The sequence below is a fragment of the Colias eurytheme genome, chromosome 15 (genome assembly GCF_061535395.1).
Source record: "Colias eurytheme isolate Ceu_HAF_F1 chromosome 15, ilColEury1 Martin Lab GWU primary, whole genome shotgun sequence".
NCBI lineage: Eukaryota > Metazoa > Arthropoda > Insecta > Lepidoptera > Pieridae > Colias > Colias eurytheme.
Genome location: NC_142994.1, coordinates 9177584 through 9194888, shown reverse-complemented (window position 1 = coordinate 9194888; position 17305 = coordinate 9177584). Strand labels below are relative to the sequence as shown.

The 17305-nt window shown below is 32.1% G+C and overlaps 1 protein-coding gene across 1 annotated transcript in view; it reads left to right on the top strand.

The window, feature by feature from the left end:
- The first annotated feature begins 979 nt into the window (after positions 1 to 979).
- LOC149902520 (uncharacterized) overlaps positions 980 to 17305 on the top strand; it is a 33281-nt gene continuing 16955 nt past the window's right edge. Inside the window, exons 1-14 of the mRNA XM_090109796.1 lie at positions 980 to 1135; positions 1288 to 1522; positions 1678 to 1834; positions 2340 to 2414; positions 3159 to 3364; positions 3931 to 4056; positions 4542 to 4677; positions 4865 to 5076; positions 8074 to 8219; positions 9210 to 9266; positions 9721 to 9833; positions 11186 to 11353; positions 11501 to 11654; positions 11853 to 17241. Coding sequence (XP_089965922.1) covers positions 985 to 1135; positions 1288 to 1522; positions 1678 to 1834; positions 2340 to 2414; positions 3159 to 3364; positions 3931 to 4056; positions 4542 to 4677; positions 4865 to 5076; positions 8074 to 8219; positions 9210 to 9266; positions 9721 to 9833; positions 11186 to 11353; positions 11501 to 11654; positions 11853 to 17241 — 7325 coding nt within the window. The 5' untranslated portion in view covers positions 980 to 984. The remainder of the gene's footprint in view (positions 1136 to 1287; positions 1523 to 1677; positions 1835 to 2339; positions 2415 to 3158; positions 3365 to 3930; positions 4057 to 4541; positions 4678 to 4864; positions 5077 to 8073; positions 8220 to 9209; positions 9267 to 9720; positions 9834 to 11185; positions 11354 to 11500; positions 11655 to 11852; positions 17242 to 17305) is intronic.

Sequence of the window (17305 nt, the reverse complement as noted above, 5' to 3'; positions counted from 1 at the left end):
TAATTATTATTGTTAATTATAAATTATATAAACCATTTTCGTAATGTTTAGTAAAAATTTCTAAGAACTTCTTAAATCTTAATTTTTGGATATCGCCTCATGGTCCGGGAGCCAGCAGCAGATTTTATGACCAAGTTCCTCTCAAGCGGTAATTAGTAAAATGCATCAAAGTATAGTATTATGAAGCCTCGTGAACGTCAGCTGGAGCTCGGTTGGGGGTAAGAGCGGTTGTAGCCTCCCGTATCAGCTGACGGTTTTTCCACCAAGATACAGCCAGCTGACATATATATATTTATCCACAGTTACATATAAGCTATCATCAGGTAAATTTTTGTTTGAGAGGAAATAACGGAAAATAAATTTTTCTTTAAATTTAACTTTCATGTTCGAGACACCAGCTGACGTATAATACACCATGTTGTAACCAGCTGACTATTTTTTTTCGTTGAGATATTGGGTTAGCTACAATTTGACAAATTTTTAGCTGAGAGGAAATGAATGAATGAATGTATTTTTTTTCCTATGTGCGTGGGAGGCTACAACCGCTCACCCCCCCCAACCGAGCGCCAGCTGACGTTCACGAGGCTTTATAATACTATACTCTCATGCATCTGACGAATTATCTCTTGAGAGGAAATAGTTAACCAAATTTGCACCTGGCTCCCTAACCATCAGTTCCTCGCACACTAGCTCGCACACAAGCTACTGTCAGACAGACTGTCGGACATTTCTTGCGGAAGTTTTCTTGCAGATGGACAGGCGGCCTAATTTTGCTGCTGTCAGTTTTGATTGTCTATAGTTTAAATTTTCTGTCGGTTATTTTTGTGTCGATCACGGAGTTTCGTTGCGTCGCTCTAGAGTAGAGGTTTAAAAAAATAACCCAGAATAACAAAAGACATAAACACGTTATGGTAAAAATAAAATTATCAAAGCTATATCTTTTTCTATGGAGTCCAATATATCTAAGTTATTAAAATAAGCAAAATGAGTGATAATATAAAGGTAGTTGTCAAAGTTCGGCCTCTTATTTCTCGAGAAATAGAAGACAAACTAAACTACCAATGGCGCGTACAAAACAATACACTTTACCAAATCGACCAAAGCGGTAGGGATTGCGGTCCATCGTTTACATTTGGTAAGTAATTATATCTTGAAGGTTAATAAAAAAGTTTGAAGTAGGTATGAGTGGGTCGCTTATTGTTATTCAAGATTGCTTCGAATGCAAATATGTACATTCAAGGCGCTGTGAAGGCCGCATGTAATGATGCATGTTGTGTATTTTTTTAGACAAAGTTTATGATAAGGACACGAAAACGAATGATGTTTATAATGATATTGCCAAACCCATTGTGGAGGCAGCAACTGCTGGCTTCAATGGTACTATATTTGCATATGGACAGACATCCTCTGGCAAAACTTATACCATGACAGGCACTGAAGAATCTCCGGGGATTATCCCGCTAGCTGTATTAAATTTATTTGATATTATTAAAAATATTCCTGACAGAGATTTTCTCATAAGGTATAATTTTTTTTTCTGTTTTTATTGTACAAGCTTAAAAAATATTAATCATTGCTACACAATTTTAACTTGCAGTTGTTGCAATTTTATAAATTATTTTACTTTGAAACAATGACTAAAATTCCTTAACAAATTCATAAAACAACTATTTGCAGAGTCTCATTTGTAGAAATATATAATGAAACGTTAACAGACTTGCTTAGTGCTGACAAAAAAGTTGTTAAGATACAGGAAACAATACAAGGTATAAAAGTTGATGCAACAGAAAAACTAACAACTTCTCCTGATGAGGTGCTTGAGATCATGATGCAGGTGAAATAACATTTGATTATAATATAAAAGTACATAAATAATCTTATATATAAAACTAGTGGTCCGCCCCGGCTTCGCCCGTGGTACCTACATATTTAAACTATCCTATCTCTCAAGTTGGATCGAACTGCACATGGTGTGCGAATTTTATTATAATCGGTTAAGTGGTTAAGGAGACCATTGAGGACAAACATTGTAACACGAGATTTATATATATTAAGATTAAGATTCTCATGTTGCTGTGTTTAAAGTTGAACTCCTCTGAAGGCTGGACTAATTCTCATAAAATTTTGTTTGAATATTGGGTAGGTCTGAGAATCAGCTAATATCTATTTTTCTTACCCCTAAATGATAAGAGTAAGGCAGAACAATGTTTGCCGGGACAGGTAGGTAATTTAAATAAAAATTTTGATATTATGAGAACATTCAATTTTTTAAATGTTATTTGATTCCTTCATTGCATCTGAAGGAAAAATCTGTTTAAGAACTTTTTACAAATTTTCAGGGCAAAGCAAATAGACAAACAGCATCAACAAATATGAATGATGAAAGTAGTAGATCTCATTCAATATTCCAAATTGTAAGTAAAAGTTGTAATAACACTTATGTAACTAATGCATGATATAATGTTACCAACATGTGCTAAAAATATAATAAACAAAAAAAGATGTCATGGACAAAGTTTATTTACTCTGCGATTTCTTACAAGATTACTTATTGCTTGTTGTTGCATATACCTCATAGTTGTGTGTGACGTGATGTGTGAAAATGTTTTATAGGCATTTGTATTGAATCAGTGTTCTATAATTTTTTAAATACAGAAGTGCATAATCATTGACAACTGCAAAAAAAAATGGCAAGTGCAATCAGACTTGCACAGTTAAAAAAAATTATCTTCATGAAATAAACTTATTTGGCTTTATTCTTTTTAGATGTAGGTAAAATAACAAAAAAGGGAGGCATTCAATTTAAATGTTTCTTCATTTTTTAAAACCTTATTTACAAATTTTTTGTATATTTTGTTTAGGTTTTAATTAAAAATGGTCATAGATGTACTTCTGATTGATCCCATTGTTTTCAAAAAAGAAGTACATTCAAACTCAAACTCAAACATTCATTTATTCAATTAGACTACTATTTGGTAGCACTTTCGAATCGTCATTACATAAGTATTTTTAACATTTACCACCGATTCGGAAAGCAGTCTATGGAGAAGAATCGGCAAGAAACTCATGAATTTTATCAAGACATTTTTGTATTGATAAAATTCATTGCATCTTTTCTGAACTATAATAAATGGAAGACTGTATTTTTATCTCCATAGACAATAGAATCTCGTGAACACATAGAGGGCGAGGAAGAAGTGGGTTCTGTACATGTGTCACAACTGAATCTCGTAGATTTAGCTGGTTCGGAGCGTGCGGGACAGACAGGTGCAACAGGACTGCGCTTTAAAGAGGGCACTCATATCAATAAGTCCCTGTCCGCTCTAGCTTTAGTTATAAAACAACTGTCGGAGGACCAGAACAAGTATGTATAGAATTTTAAGTAGAACCTCATTTACTATTATCTTTTCATTGGTATTAACATTAGTCAATCTAGTCCATTAATTTTTTAAATCTTAAGTTTAAAGTGATTATCTTTCTTTTAACGGATCAATTGAATAATAATGTATTATAAATTAAGTCAAATTAAAACATTCATGACAAATATATAAGCAAAAAGGCTTATATAAACGCTTTAAATAAATAAATATCAAGATTATTATTCATTATATTCTTACAAACAAAATTTTTTGAAATAACATAAAATAATTATGTTTCAAATGTTTTACTAATCAATGCAACTTATCAATTTTTGATATACCTACTTAAAGAAATTTGAATAGTTCATTCTGTTCTTATTAGATAACCCTATCTATCTTATCAAAGGTACATTTAAATTGATTTCTACATCATACACAATATTAATGTGTTATACAACATGTTTAGATTCTAAAACATATTTAACTGCAAAGTTGATAAAAAACTAACTTCATAACTTAGTTTACTTACCACTTTGTAGTAAAGTATATTTATACAAATTCATATTTTCAGACACGTGAATTACCGCGATAGTAAATTGACGCGGATCTTGCAAAACTCACTTGGTGGCAATGCCAAAACTAGTATAATATGTGCAGTGACACCCGCAAGTGTAGAAGAAACTATATCCACTTTACAGTAAGTTACATGCAATCTATATAGAAAATATTATGTCAAGGTGTTATGACTGTTTTCTTAACATCTTTATATTATAACTAGAAAACCCGGCGAACTTCGTTTCGCTACCAGATGCCTTCGTTTTATGTAACATTTCATTTTTTTCCGCTTTTCTGTTGAAATTTTTCCCGAATTTTCTTTGCTATAAACCTCACGGAGCCCAAGACCTTTCCAACGAATGCAAAACCGTGGAAATCGGTTCGTGCGCTCTGGAGTTGCAGCGTCAGGAAAGAAAACCCGACTCAATTTTATATACATAGTAGATTAAAATATGATTTTTAACAAAAGAAAATCTGCTTATGGTCCTTGTGGAATCGAAACTACATATTAAATTTGTATTCAATATTTACAGCCATATTATCTTAATTTTAAATATCATGAATTTGCTAGACGAAAGATTTCTGTTACAATTCTGGCATTTCCTTTATAATATTGTCCAATTTCAGATTTGCAAATAGAGCTAAAGCCATTAAAAACACTCCTGCCGTGAATGCAGTTGCAACCAACACAAGTATGATACAAAACTTAACGAAACAGTTATGCATGTTAAAGACTGCGCTGGAAAATAAGAAGAATGTAGAGGTAATGATTATGGCTGTGACTTATTTTTTATATATTTTTTTTTCCAATATTTGTTGACCAGGAAACGAAAAAAAGAATCTGTGTAAATAAAAGTAATTATATGTCGTGGATGTTTTCGGAACTTATGCGCATAAATTTTGCGCAAAAATAGAATTAATACCTAATCAAAATTTACGTCGAATTACAGCAAGACAACTGCAACCTGCAAAAGCAAATAGCGCACCTACAGAAACTAATTATAAACGGTTTCCACCAAAGAAGTAGTACGGATTTAATAACGGGAGCTCGGAGGAAGTTACACCAACCAAGACGTATAACAATATCAACATTGCATCCCATACAAGAAGACACTGTGCCTAGCAACATTCCTAAATTCTGTACGCCCAGTTTAAAGTACAAGTGAGTTTCATCCATACAAATATTATAAATGCGAAACTCTGTCTGTCTGTCTGTTACTCAATCACGCCTTAACTACTGAACTAATTTACATGAAATTTGGTATTAGTACGGGAGCCAGGAACAGATTTTATGACCAAGTTCCTCTCAAGCGGTAATTAGTAAAATGCATCAAAGTATAGTATTATGAAGCCTCGTGAACGTCAGCTGGAGCTCGGTTGGGGGGAAGAGCGGTTGTAGCCTCCCGTATCAGCTGACGGTTTTTCCACCAAGATACAGCCAGCTGACCTATATATTTATCCACAGTTACATATAAGCTATCATCAGGTAAATTTTTGTTTGAGAGGAAATCACGGAAAATAAATTTTTCTTTAAATTTAACTTTCATGTTCGAGACACCAGCTGACGTATAATACACCATGTTGTAACAAGCTGATTATTTTTTTCCGTTGAGATATTGGGTTAGCTACAATTTGACAAATTTTTAGCTGTAGGGAAATGAATGAATGAATGTATTTTTTTCCTACGTGCGTGGGAGGCTACAACCGCTCACCCCCCCAACCGAGCGCCAGCTGACGTTCACGAGGCTTTATAATACTATACTCTGATGCTTCTGACGAATTATCTCTTGAGAGGAAATAATGAACCCAATTTGCACCTGGCTCCCTAACCATATAGATATATTTTGATACCCGAGAAAGTACAGCTACTTTTTACCCCGGGACATAGGTTTTATTCCGGAAATCCCACGGGAACGGGAACTATGCGGGTTTTCCTTTGACTGCGCGGGCGATGCCGCGGGTGGAAAGCTAGAAAATTCTTATAAAATGTGTTAAATTTATTGTTTATTGTGTGAATATGAATCTGAAAATTCATGGGTGTAAAGATTTTTGTTGCAATAATTTTGGCTAAACTAAACAGTAAACTATTTTGAATGGGAAAAGTAACATTCCTACATCATTCTAAATGACCATTTCAATGTATAGTAATAACATAACAAAGTATAGTGTCGTTTTTATCATAAAAATAAATGTGTGTGTGTATAAGGATAACAATATATAATACACTAGCAACCCGCCCCGGCTTCGCACGGATGCAATGCTGATACTAAATACACTACAGAAAAACTGTGAACGTTGTATATGTCGCGGCTAAAGGTAGGTGAGAACATAAACTTAAGATTAGCCGGCTAAACTTAGGTTTATTTTCGACGAGGTGTTAATGTTAGTTTGTTCTATCTTTAGCCGGCTAAACTTAAGTGTAACCGCAGGCCCGTGGCTAAAAATGTCGGGGTGGGTAGATTTGGTTAGCGCCGGGCCGGTGGAGGGCTTGAGGGGCCCGCACAGTGCCAGAAAACACTCGCCCTGTTCCTTACATGTATTATAGTAACCAAATCTACCCACCCCGACTCAGGGCAGAAAGCTGGTGGCTAGGTTAGGTTAGGTTAGAACTCTTAAGACCCGCACGAGCCGAGCGAGCGCAGCGAGCGTGCTGCGGCAGCAGCCGGCGAAGTGCCAGAAAACACTCGCCCTGTTCCTTACATGTATTATAGTAACCAAATCTACCCACCCCGACATTTTTAGCCACGGGCCTGCGGTTACACTTAAGTTTAGCCGGCTAAAGATAGAACAAACTAACATTAACACCTCGTCGAAAATAAACCTAAGTTTAGCCGGCTAATCTTAAGTTTATGTTCTCACCTACCTTTAGCCGTAACATATATAAAAACAAAGCGGCCCGCTCCGGCTTCACACGGGTATAAAATATGTACCTATATAGCCGGGCGGCCGGCCGGTACCGCCGCAAACGCTACGTCCCACAATTTTTAAATCTGTAATATCTTCGAAAATATTCACTTAAATCATACGGTGTAAAGGGCCATATAGATCTATATTAAAGGAACAATGTTTGCAGGGTATTTAATTTTTTAAGGATTAATGCTATATTGGTTAAAATCGCTTCGAACATTAGCCATTATTTGTCTTAAAAAGTAAATGACACAAAAAAGTTATTGTGGGTTATCCATAAGAGATAGACATATACCATCGCGGACTTTTCTGTAGACCTTTTCAATGTGTATAATACTTAGTACATTATTTTGATAAAACTCGTAGGGTTCAGCCTGCGTTTGCAATGTAAGCGGAAAAAATGTAATTTTTTACGACATCACAGAAACCTCAAAAATAACAGTACTTCTCCACTATTTAATAGATGTTATTATACATATAAACCTTCCTCTTGAATCACTCTATCTTTTAAAAAAAACCGCATCAAAATCCGTTGCGTAGTTTCAAAGATTTAAGCGTACAAAGGGACATAGGGACATAGGGATATAGGGACAGTGAAAGCGACTTTGTTTTATACTATGTAGTGATATTCATATAGGAATGTTTACAGTTTATAGAACATTTCTCGTATCCGTAATGTGTGCTCGCCTTTTGAATTTTGGAATTTGCAAAAAATGTAAAATTCTTGATGACTTTAAAAAAAATAATTGTGACGTCAATGTCAAAATAGACATTCAATTTTAGTTTTACTTTTTATTTATTTTAAAATAATACAATAGTTTTGTTATAGTTTCAACCTTATTTTCATTTCTAATATAATAATGATGATAATCAATAATGATTGTATCAATTTTTACGCGCCTCCGATTGAAACGACGAAATTCTTATTATAGGTATCACCCACAAATAGTTATTTGTTTGAATTATAATAATAAATTTCACATTCAATTATTATCACTACATTATACATGTATAAAACAAGTCGCTTTCTCTGTACCTATGTTACTTTGTATGCTTAAATCTTTAAAACTAAGCAACGGATTTTGATGCGGTTTTTTTAATAGATAGAGAGATTCAAGAGGAAGGTTTTAGTATATAATTTATTAGGTTTTAGACAAAGTGGGCGAAGCCGCGGGCGGTAAGCTAGTATAATATAATAAAATAGTCTTTATTTTCTAAATTGTATGGTAAAGAATATGTTCTTCATTTTTAGTCCTTTACACATACCGAGTAGTTCCGATTTCACACCCATAAGTGGAACAGCATCTCTATCCAGCCTTCAAGAGGAAACTCCAAGGCTAGTGACACCGCCTCTCACGGAAAGAAATGTTAATTTTACCGAGGAAATTATAAATTTAGGTAAGAATGGTCACTTTGTATTTTCTAATGTTTGATTTTACGCGATTATTATACATTTAGGAGGATTTTTTTATTTATTTACGGGGAGACTCCCCGTGACCACGCTCGCTGTAAAGTGTTCGAAACGTCGGGAAAATAATAGAATGAATAAATCGCGTTTATAATCCGTTAAAAAGTCTTTAATTACTAAAAGAATGGTCACTGTGTATAAACAATGCTCTTGTTCGAATAAAAAAGACGTGTGGCACTCGGGGACTGCTGCGGTAAAGCTATTGCATGCTATGCCTTCAAGCCACACCTCCGCGTCCGTCGGAGTGGGGAGCGTGAGGTTTTTTCGTTACGGAATTTCTGGATTCGGTTCCCGCGCTCAAGACCCGCGAAAGAAGCTATGCAATAGCTTAAAAATATATGTTAATATCTAGTCGTAAATAAGTTCGATTGTTGCCTATACAAGGGAGAAATTTCAAAATTAATAATAAATAAATAATAAATAAATAATAAATATTATAGGACATTATTACACATATCGACCTAGTCCCACAGTAAGCTCAATTAAGGCTTGTGTTGTGGGTACTAGGCGACGATAAATATAATATTTAATAAATACATATATAGATAATAACACCCAGACCCAAGAACAAATAATTGAGTTCATCACACAATTATTTGCCCTGACCGGGGATCGAACCCGGGACCGTCGGCTCAGTAGGCAATTACTTTACCACTGCGCCAACCGCGTCGTCAAAACTAGTTTTAAAATTAAATTGATTAAGTAGTTTTTAATTTCATTCATTAGCTTAATACTTGATACATTAGCTATAATGATTATTTATTTTTATTTTTTAATGTGTAAGCTTATAAGCTTATACAAATCATGTTCATTTCTTGGACAATTATCATGTTTAAACATTTTATTTAACATTTAATTAAATTTATTATTAATTACATATATGGTATTATTAATTTATTAATAATAAATTTTATTTTCAGATAGTGACGACGAGAATACTCCAGACGTACCTTGTTCGCCATATCATAAATGCTACAGTATGTATTTGTTACCTAATAATTGTTTTTACTTTTACATGTAAAATATAGATTCAGGCAAATTAATGACTTTAAGAAAAGGTAGAATTTATCCTAAATTTTGTTTCGTAGTTTACGGTGTTATTTATATTACTAGCCGTCCGCACGCGCCCGTGTTTTCAAAGAAAACCTGAAAAGTTCCCGTTCCCGTGTGATTTCCGGGATAAAACCTATGCTATGTGTAAATCCAATTTACATATAGAGATGTATGCTAAATTTCATTGTAATCGGTTCAGTAGTTTTTGCGTGAAAGAGTAACATAATATATACATCCATCCTCATAAACTTTCGCATGTATGATATTAGTAGGATAGGATTGTACATTCAAAAAAAAATAACTGCTATTTAATTTTTAACAAATAAGTTTAAAAAAAAAACTTTATTGTGGACTTAAGCCTTCAATTAATTAAAACAGAATCATCTAAAACTCCACCGTGCGTATTACGAAAGCAAGCTAAACAAGCCGAGAAGAATCTAAAAGAAATAGTTGAATTGACCGAAAGAGAGAAACAATATTCTCCGAGTGTGGTATGTATCCTTATTACTTGGTATTTATATATTCTTATTATTAGATAAATAACGAAAGTGGGGTTGTTAACTTTTAAAGCTTCTTGTATCTAATACCACTGACTTATATTATTTGTTAGCATTCTTAGGGCCGATTTTTCAATGCCCAGATAAACAGCTAGATAGACTTTATTCTTCAGTTAACAAAATATTCAATTTTTCAATAGACGAATAGGACTTATCTATCGAATAACTACGTTATTTGAGGAATAAATCTATTTGCCGCTCCAACGGCCAGATAGCGCGCTATTCGACTGTTAGGCGTTTGAGTTGACAACTGACGCGTCAAATTTGAGATATTTTCGTATGTCATAACATAGAGCGTAGAATAATTAACAATTAAACCTCTTTCTATATAATTATTATCAATTAAAATCGTATTGAAATTGATGTTTTTGATAGTACTGATGACCATGCCATTGAAAATTTGCCGAACGCTGCCTTTAAGTATGTCGTTTCCATCGTAAAATATATAAATTGAAACACAAATTTAACCAAACTCTTTACTCGAATCAAAACAACAATCAACAATCATAGAAGACAAGTGCACTCCTGACGTGAGTCATAATGACGGTTGTTGACAAATTGCAAGATTTGACTCTATCCCGCTCTAACCTGACTAATTTAATATGTTTGTTTCGCCACTCCGAGAGCAGTGCTGCCAATATGGAAATATTTGGTCAGATAGTTATTCATCAAATAAATCACGATTGAAAAATAGGCGAGCCGTAATGAGTTAGATAATAATTGAATAAATCTATTCGAGGGGTAGTTATTAGACTGTTTATCTCGCGATTGAAAAATCGGCCCTTAGCGTTATAAAATTCATTCATGCATAAGATAAACGCAATATTTATTCAATCGTAGTGCTTTGGTCTTGGCCTTAATTACTTACTATAGTGTTACTTATATCTATCACCATGATCATGCTATACCTGTCTGTAGCTTTACAATTGTCACATTAGATAAACTATTATTAAGTGTTTAATTATGATTGGTTTGTATTAATGTATTTATAACATGTTACACATAATTATTAATAATAATTGAGAAATTAAGGATTTTATGCAGTAAAATAAAGTGTCCGAAACGTCGGGATAATAATAATGAATAAATCGTTGTAGTAAAATCTAACACAATAAAATAGTAATTAATAATATATTACATAGTGTGACAATTGTTTTTGACTTCTTTTAATCGTAATGCTTATTTATTGTGTATAATTTTAATTAATAAACATGTCTAATGTAGATATTTAAATTTATCTCATTCCCATTGTCTTCTATCATTCACATTCATTCACTATATTTTAGGTTGAATTATTGGAAAAACTTGAAGAGAAATCATTAGCATTAACTAAACTAGATGACAATATAGTTGCATTAAATGCATTATGTAGAGAAAAAGATAGTGAGATAGAAAATTTAAAAAATAAAATCAGTTTAGCAGAAGGTGAAATACAAAGTATTAGTACTGATAAGGTAAGGTATAAAAACTAATCTAGAAGCGGGTTTGCTTCATTTAATTAATGTTGAATAAAATAAGTATAAACTAATTCTCATTTTCCTAAAACAACAGAGTAGATAAAGTGAAGTTCGTATTTTAATACCTGATAATTTATATTTTAGGGCGATTTAACAGTTCGCTGTAAGGAGTATCAAAGCAAATTGACGGACTGGGAGGTCAGTTACGAAACTCTATTGAAAAAATATAAAACAAGAGAAAAGGAACTCCTGTCACTTCTGGAAGAACAGAATTCTAGGCAAAGTTCTAATACAAATGGTTTGTTAATTTAGTAATTGCAAGTTATAAAATAATAAACAAGTATATCATATGTCAGTAAAAGGTTTTTATATGTAACTATTTTCATGCTGACATGCTCTTTACCAAGATTTTCATGCAATTTTGCATGTTGAGATAGATTGACACATATTTTCATGTACTTACTAATTATATAACGTGTTTACACCTATTTTTCAGGTACAATGGGTTCCCAACATAACGATAAAATTATAAAGGTAAATGAGGAAAGAATACAAAAAAATAATGAAAACTCTGAGAATGATTTAATGGTGAAAACTTTGAGTGATACAATTAGCGAATTACAAACACAACTCACGTTCAAAGAACAAACAATATTAGAATTACAGGCTGCTGTAACAGCACAAAAAGACAAAGTTGATACTATCGAAAACGTTAACAAAGAACTAAATGAAATGCTCACAAATTATAGACAAAATGTTTTAATATTAGAAAATGAGAATGCTATTTTTGCTTCCAAAGTTAAAGACCTATCGTCTATTATTGAAACTCAAAATGCAGAAATCAAATCTGCTTCTGCTGATGTAGATTCCTATAATAGTGTAATTCAAGAATTACAAATCAAATTAGCTGATAATGTTTTTACAAAGAAAAAGATTGTGGAAGATAGTGATATCGAAACAATGATTTCAAATGAAGAAATGTTTATTGCTAGCAACGAAAATATGAAAAACTTAATTCAAACATTGAAGTCTGCTTTGGATTTGAAGTCTGAAGAACTAAAGAAACTGAAATTAGAAAATTCTAAACATAATTCCTCTGACATCGAAAACTCTAAAGTTGAATTAAGTATGCTCCAAGAAGAAATTGACAGGCTCAAAAGTAAACTTGATGATAAGGAGAAAGTTATTGAAGACCTCTGTAATGAAAAAACTAAATTGGCTTCTACAGAACAAGAACTTTTAGACAAACTAGCGGAAGTTAAAAATTATCAAGATAATTTACAAAAACTTAATTTGGAAAGTGAAATGGAATTGCAAAGCCTAAAAGACCTTTATAATCAACTGTCTTCCAAAAAAAAAGAAAAATTCCAAATACGTGAAAAAGAACTAAATGTCGAAATCGAAACCATGTCGCAAAGAATAAGCTCACTTGAGAATGACATTAAAAGTAAGGATCAACTTATTACTTCGCTTAACGCTGAAGATAATAAATCGCAAGAGAATTTATATGCTGCAAGACAATCTTTAAACAAAGTACAGGAAATAATAATAATGTTAACAGGAAATATACAAGAAGTTCCAGATATTATTGATAACTTTGTTGGAGTGTTTAAAATAATGAGTGAAAAATTATTCTTATTAGAAACAATAGTTAAAGAAAGTTTAGAAGAAAGGAAAAAATATCACGTTTTAATAGAAGACTACGAAGGTCAAATATCAAAACTTAAACAAACATTAAATGATGCTTTAGAAAGTCTGGATCAAGTAACAAGTGATTTCAAAGGCTTTGTGGTCCCAGACACAAGTGAATATCCTACTAATGATCTACAGAGCAAAATTAAAAGTTATATCAACACAATGAAAGACATGCAATGTAATCTAATTCAGAACCTAGATGAGAAAAATGCAGAAATAAGTAAAATAACCTCTGATCTTAATAACAAAGAATTAGAATTACATTCTAAATCTACTGAACTATCTTCTGTATCTAAGGAAATGGCAGAAATAATAGATGAACGGGAAAACTTATTAAATACTATTTGTACTCAACTCCATAATATAATATCTGAATTCAGTATAGTCCCTTGTGATATTAACAGTGATTCCTATAAATCTGAAATAATAAATTTTATGATTGATACAATATCAAATTATATAAGATCCATGGTCTTAGAAAACAATGAAAAAATAGACAACGTTGATATTATTTTGGCTCAAGCTAAAAAAGATATATCTGAACTTACTGACCAAAATCTTAAATTAAGCAATGATATATCACAAGTAGAATTTGAAAAGAATGCTTTAACAAAAGAAATTGAAACAATTCAGGATTTTAAACAAAGATTAGTGAATGATTTAAATCATAGTGATACATTATTAAATGAGCTTAGAGAAGAGCTTCAAACAAAAGTAAGTGAAATAGAAATCATTGAAAATAGAGCAAAAGATTGGAAGGAACAATTCCTAAATGTTGATGCATTAATGAAACGTCAAGTAAGTGAGCTAGAATTTGAAAATGAAAATCTAAGAGAAGAATTGGATAGAAAATCAAGTAAACCGTATTTAAATAACTCTTATCTTAACGGAAGTAATAAAGAAAAGTCGGAAAATGAAATGGAATTAATTTCCCCTCCTAGTCTCCTTACAATTTGCTGTAATAGAATAGTGGAAGCAATTCAGCCATATGAAAATGAAGAATGCACTAGTGCTACCAGTTCGCAAATGTACAATTCAGATTTTCAAAGTGATTATAAATATAGTCAGTTACAATCTGATATTGAAATGCTACACTGTGAAAACACTAAACTAAAACAGAAAATTGAAAATCTTGAAAATTTTAATAAGCATTTAATAGAAGAGCAGGAAGAGGCTCGCAATGAAATACGTTTGCTTTTGGAATCCGCATGTGAATTGCAAAAAAAAGTAACGAGTCATAGAACCAACCTGTCTACTTTAACAGCAACCACATATGCGGAAAATAAGTCACTCAGCTCACAGCTTAAATTTCTTCAATATTATCACAGTGTCTTTTATAAAGCGTGCCAAAAAGACATTCCAGAGTTTAAGAGACAATTGCAGGACCTTATGATACTATTGAAATCGGATCATTCGCCACGTCCGAATGATAGTTTAAGAAGGTTTTCATTGCCAAACGCATTAGAGAACAGTATGATTCAAACATCATTAAAATATGAATCGCTTTTAGATGGTGATCTCCTCATGTTAGATACCAATATAACTCTAACTACATGTGATAATACTTTGACAGGCCATGATCAAACATGTTTCGATGTAACACAAGGCTGTAATGAAGTAGCTTGTCAAACAAACAATGGTAATGATTTACAGGTTCCATACATGGACCTCAATGCAAAGCAAAGTATAATGGAAAGTCTGGAGTCTTTGAAAGTTGAAAATGATAAGTTACGAACTATGGTAGACGACTACCAACAGAACAAACCTAATCTTGTCGACTCACAAAACAGTCCTTTTAATAGTCCAAATAAAGTATATAGTAACCTTTCATGTGAGAAATGTATGGATTATGAGGAAAAACTAAAAGCTCAAATCGAAACTTTAAATGAAAAAGACCTGCAAGAACGAAAATTGACTGAATTAACAGCACAAAAAGATGAATTAGAAGCAAAATACAATAATTTGAAACTAGAAATTCCTGCTACTGATGCATTAGTAGTTAAATTGAAAAATTTAGAAAAAGATCATAGTTTAAAAACTGTTGAAATTGATAAACTTAAAATAGCTCTAAGTAAGAAAAATGAAGACATAAAAAATTTACAAGATGAAAATGATTCCTTGTCTAATCAAGTAATGGAAAATATAGATGAAGGTGATAATTTAAGAAAAGAAATTGATTGTTTAAAGCATGATAACACGGAATTGACCAATAAAATCACAGAATTGGAAAACCTGCAATCAGAACGTGAAAAACAAAAAGAGATATGCCCAGAATGTATCCTAAAAGATGAAACCATCAGTTCATTACAAGGTAAACTGGTTGCTGAACCTCACAAACGTTTAAGTAGAAGTTACAGTGATTCAGATAGTTCATCTCGCTATAATAAAATTTGTACACTTCAAAATGAGCTGCATGCAGGAAGAGAGGCTTGTAATGAATTGAAAAATGAAGTTACCAATATTAAAAATCATTTAGAAAGGAGCAATAGATCTATTGACCAAGCTATGGATTTAGATGAAAGTATAGGTGATTCCCAATCATTCACTTGTAATAAAGAATGTAATGATGAAAGTCTATTCGATAAGTCTAATATGCCAGATATACCCGAAGAGCGTCCGTCAGATTTATATTCTTTAGATAAAATCGATTGTGTTAATTACTGCGTTGAAAAAATTGGTGTCGATAGAGAAAACTTCAATTGCGATACGAAAATTATTGAAATGATGAGAATGCTTTATGATAAACTTATCACTAAGCATAGTAATGAGATCGAAAACTTAGTTAATAAACTTAGAGACTTTGAAGAATCAAAGAATTCGTTAGAAACAAAATTAAGTAATGTTACAGCTAGTCAAATAAAATTAAACAAAGATTTAGAAGAGAAAGATATGTATCTCCAAACAATGGCTAAAATCGTTTCTCAAATTAAGAACAATCTTTCTTTTATCAATAATACAACTAAGGACTCAGATATACTGGAAACAATTGATTATTTTAAAGACAATTTTTTCACTGTTATTGATAAAGAGTTTGGTTTGGCTAGTCTAGAAGTATTCGAAACTGTTTTAAAACTAATCAAAGAAAAATATAATTTAGATTCTACAAAATTATTAGACGAGAATAAATCGTTACAAGATCAGGCAAATAAGATATCTGAAGAGTTTAAACAAGTTAGCTCTCAGTTTAGTCTTCTACAGAATCAATTAGCAGAAAAAGAAAATGATTACGATCTTCTTACAAAACAGAAAGAAAAAATGTTCGAAATAAGTAATGCTGTTACATTGAATATAGTAAAAAAAGAGGAAGAGCTGCGAACATTGGTTAGAAATATTTATCAGAAACTATTAGACAAAAAAGTTATTCACGCGGAAGTAATTGATATGAATCTACCGACATCGGAAATATTACCTATTTTATTCGATTTTATATTACAAAAAGATATTAACACCACAAATAATGAGCAAAGGGATAATCTTATGGTTGAAATAAATGAATTGAAATCATTACTCGAGGAAAAGAACAAACAGTTACTTTCCTTCAAAGAAGAACATGAAAAACTTAAGGAAATACACAATGAAACAAACAAGTCATTACTTGGAAAAGAAGATCAAATTAAACAACTAGGATCAATACATGAATCTCTTAAAGACATATATGAAAAGAAACTTGAAGAAAATGAGGCGAATATCGTAATAATTAGCAAACTTACAGATGAAGTTAAAATACTTAAAGAAAATATTGAAAGAAAGGAGAGCGCTATTCGGGTATTAGAGACACAATTACAAACTGATAAAGAATTGAAAAATTCGCATAATGATAGCACATTATTAGAAATGACTGAAAAAGTACAAAAATATACTGAGGAATTGGAAATTTTGAAATCTGCTAATCAAATTCTACTGCAAGAAAAAGAAACATCATCTAACGAGTTACAGAAAGCTAACAGTATAATAAAACAGAACAAACTAGAAATGGAGAAAATGATGTCTGATGTGTTGGTTTTGAAAGAATCCGTTGATCAAAATTCGAATGTTTTGGAGAATTTAAGGTTGGAGTCTAAAACATTGCTTGAGCAAAATGGATCACTAAAGGAACAAATCCAAGACAAGACGAAAGAATGTTCACGTCTCGAAATGAATATTAAGACGCACCAAAAAACAGCAGAAATTCAGAGCAAAATGATTATCAGGTATGGATTTCATAACTTTATGTAACAGAAGTGATCGCTTTTTTGTTTTATTTAAACAACTTTA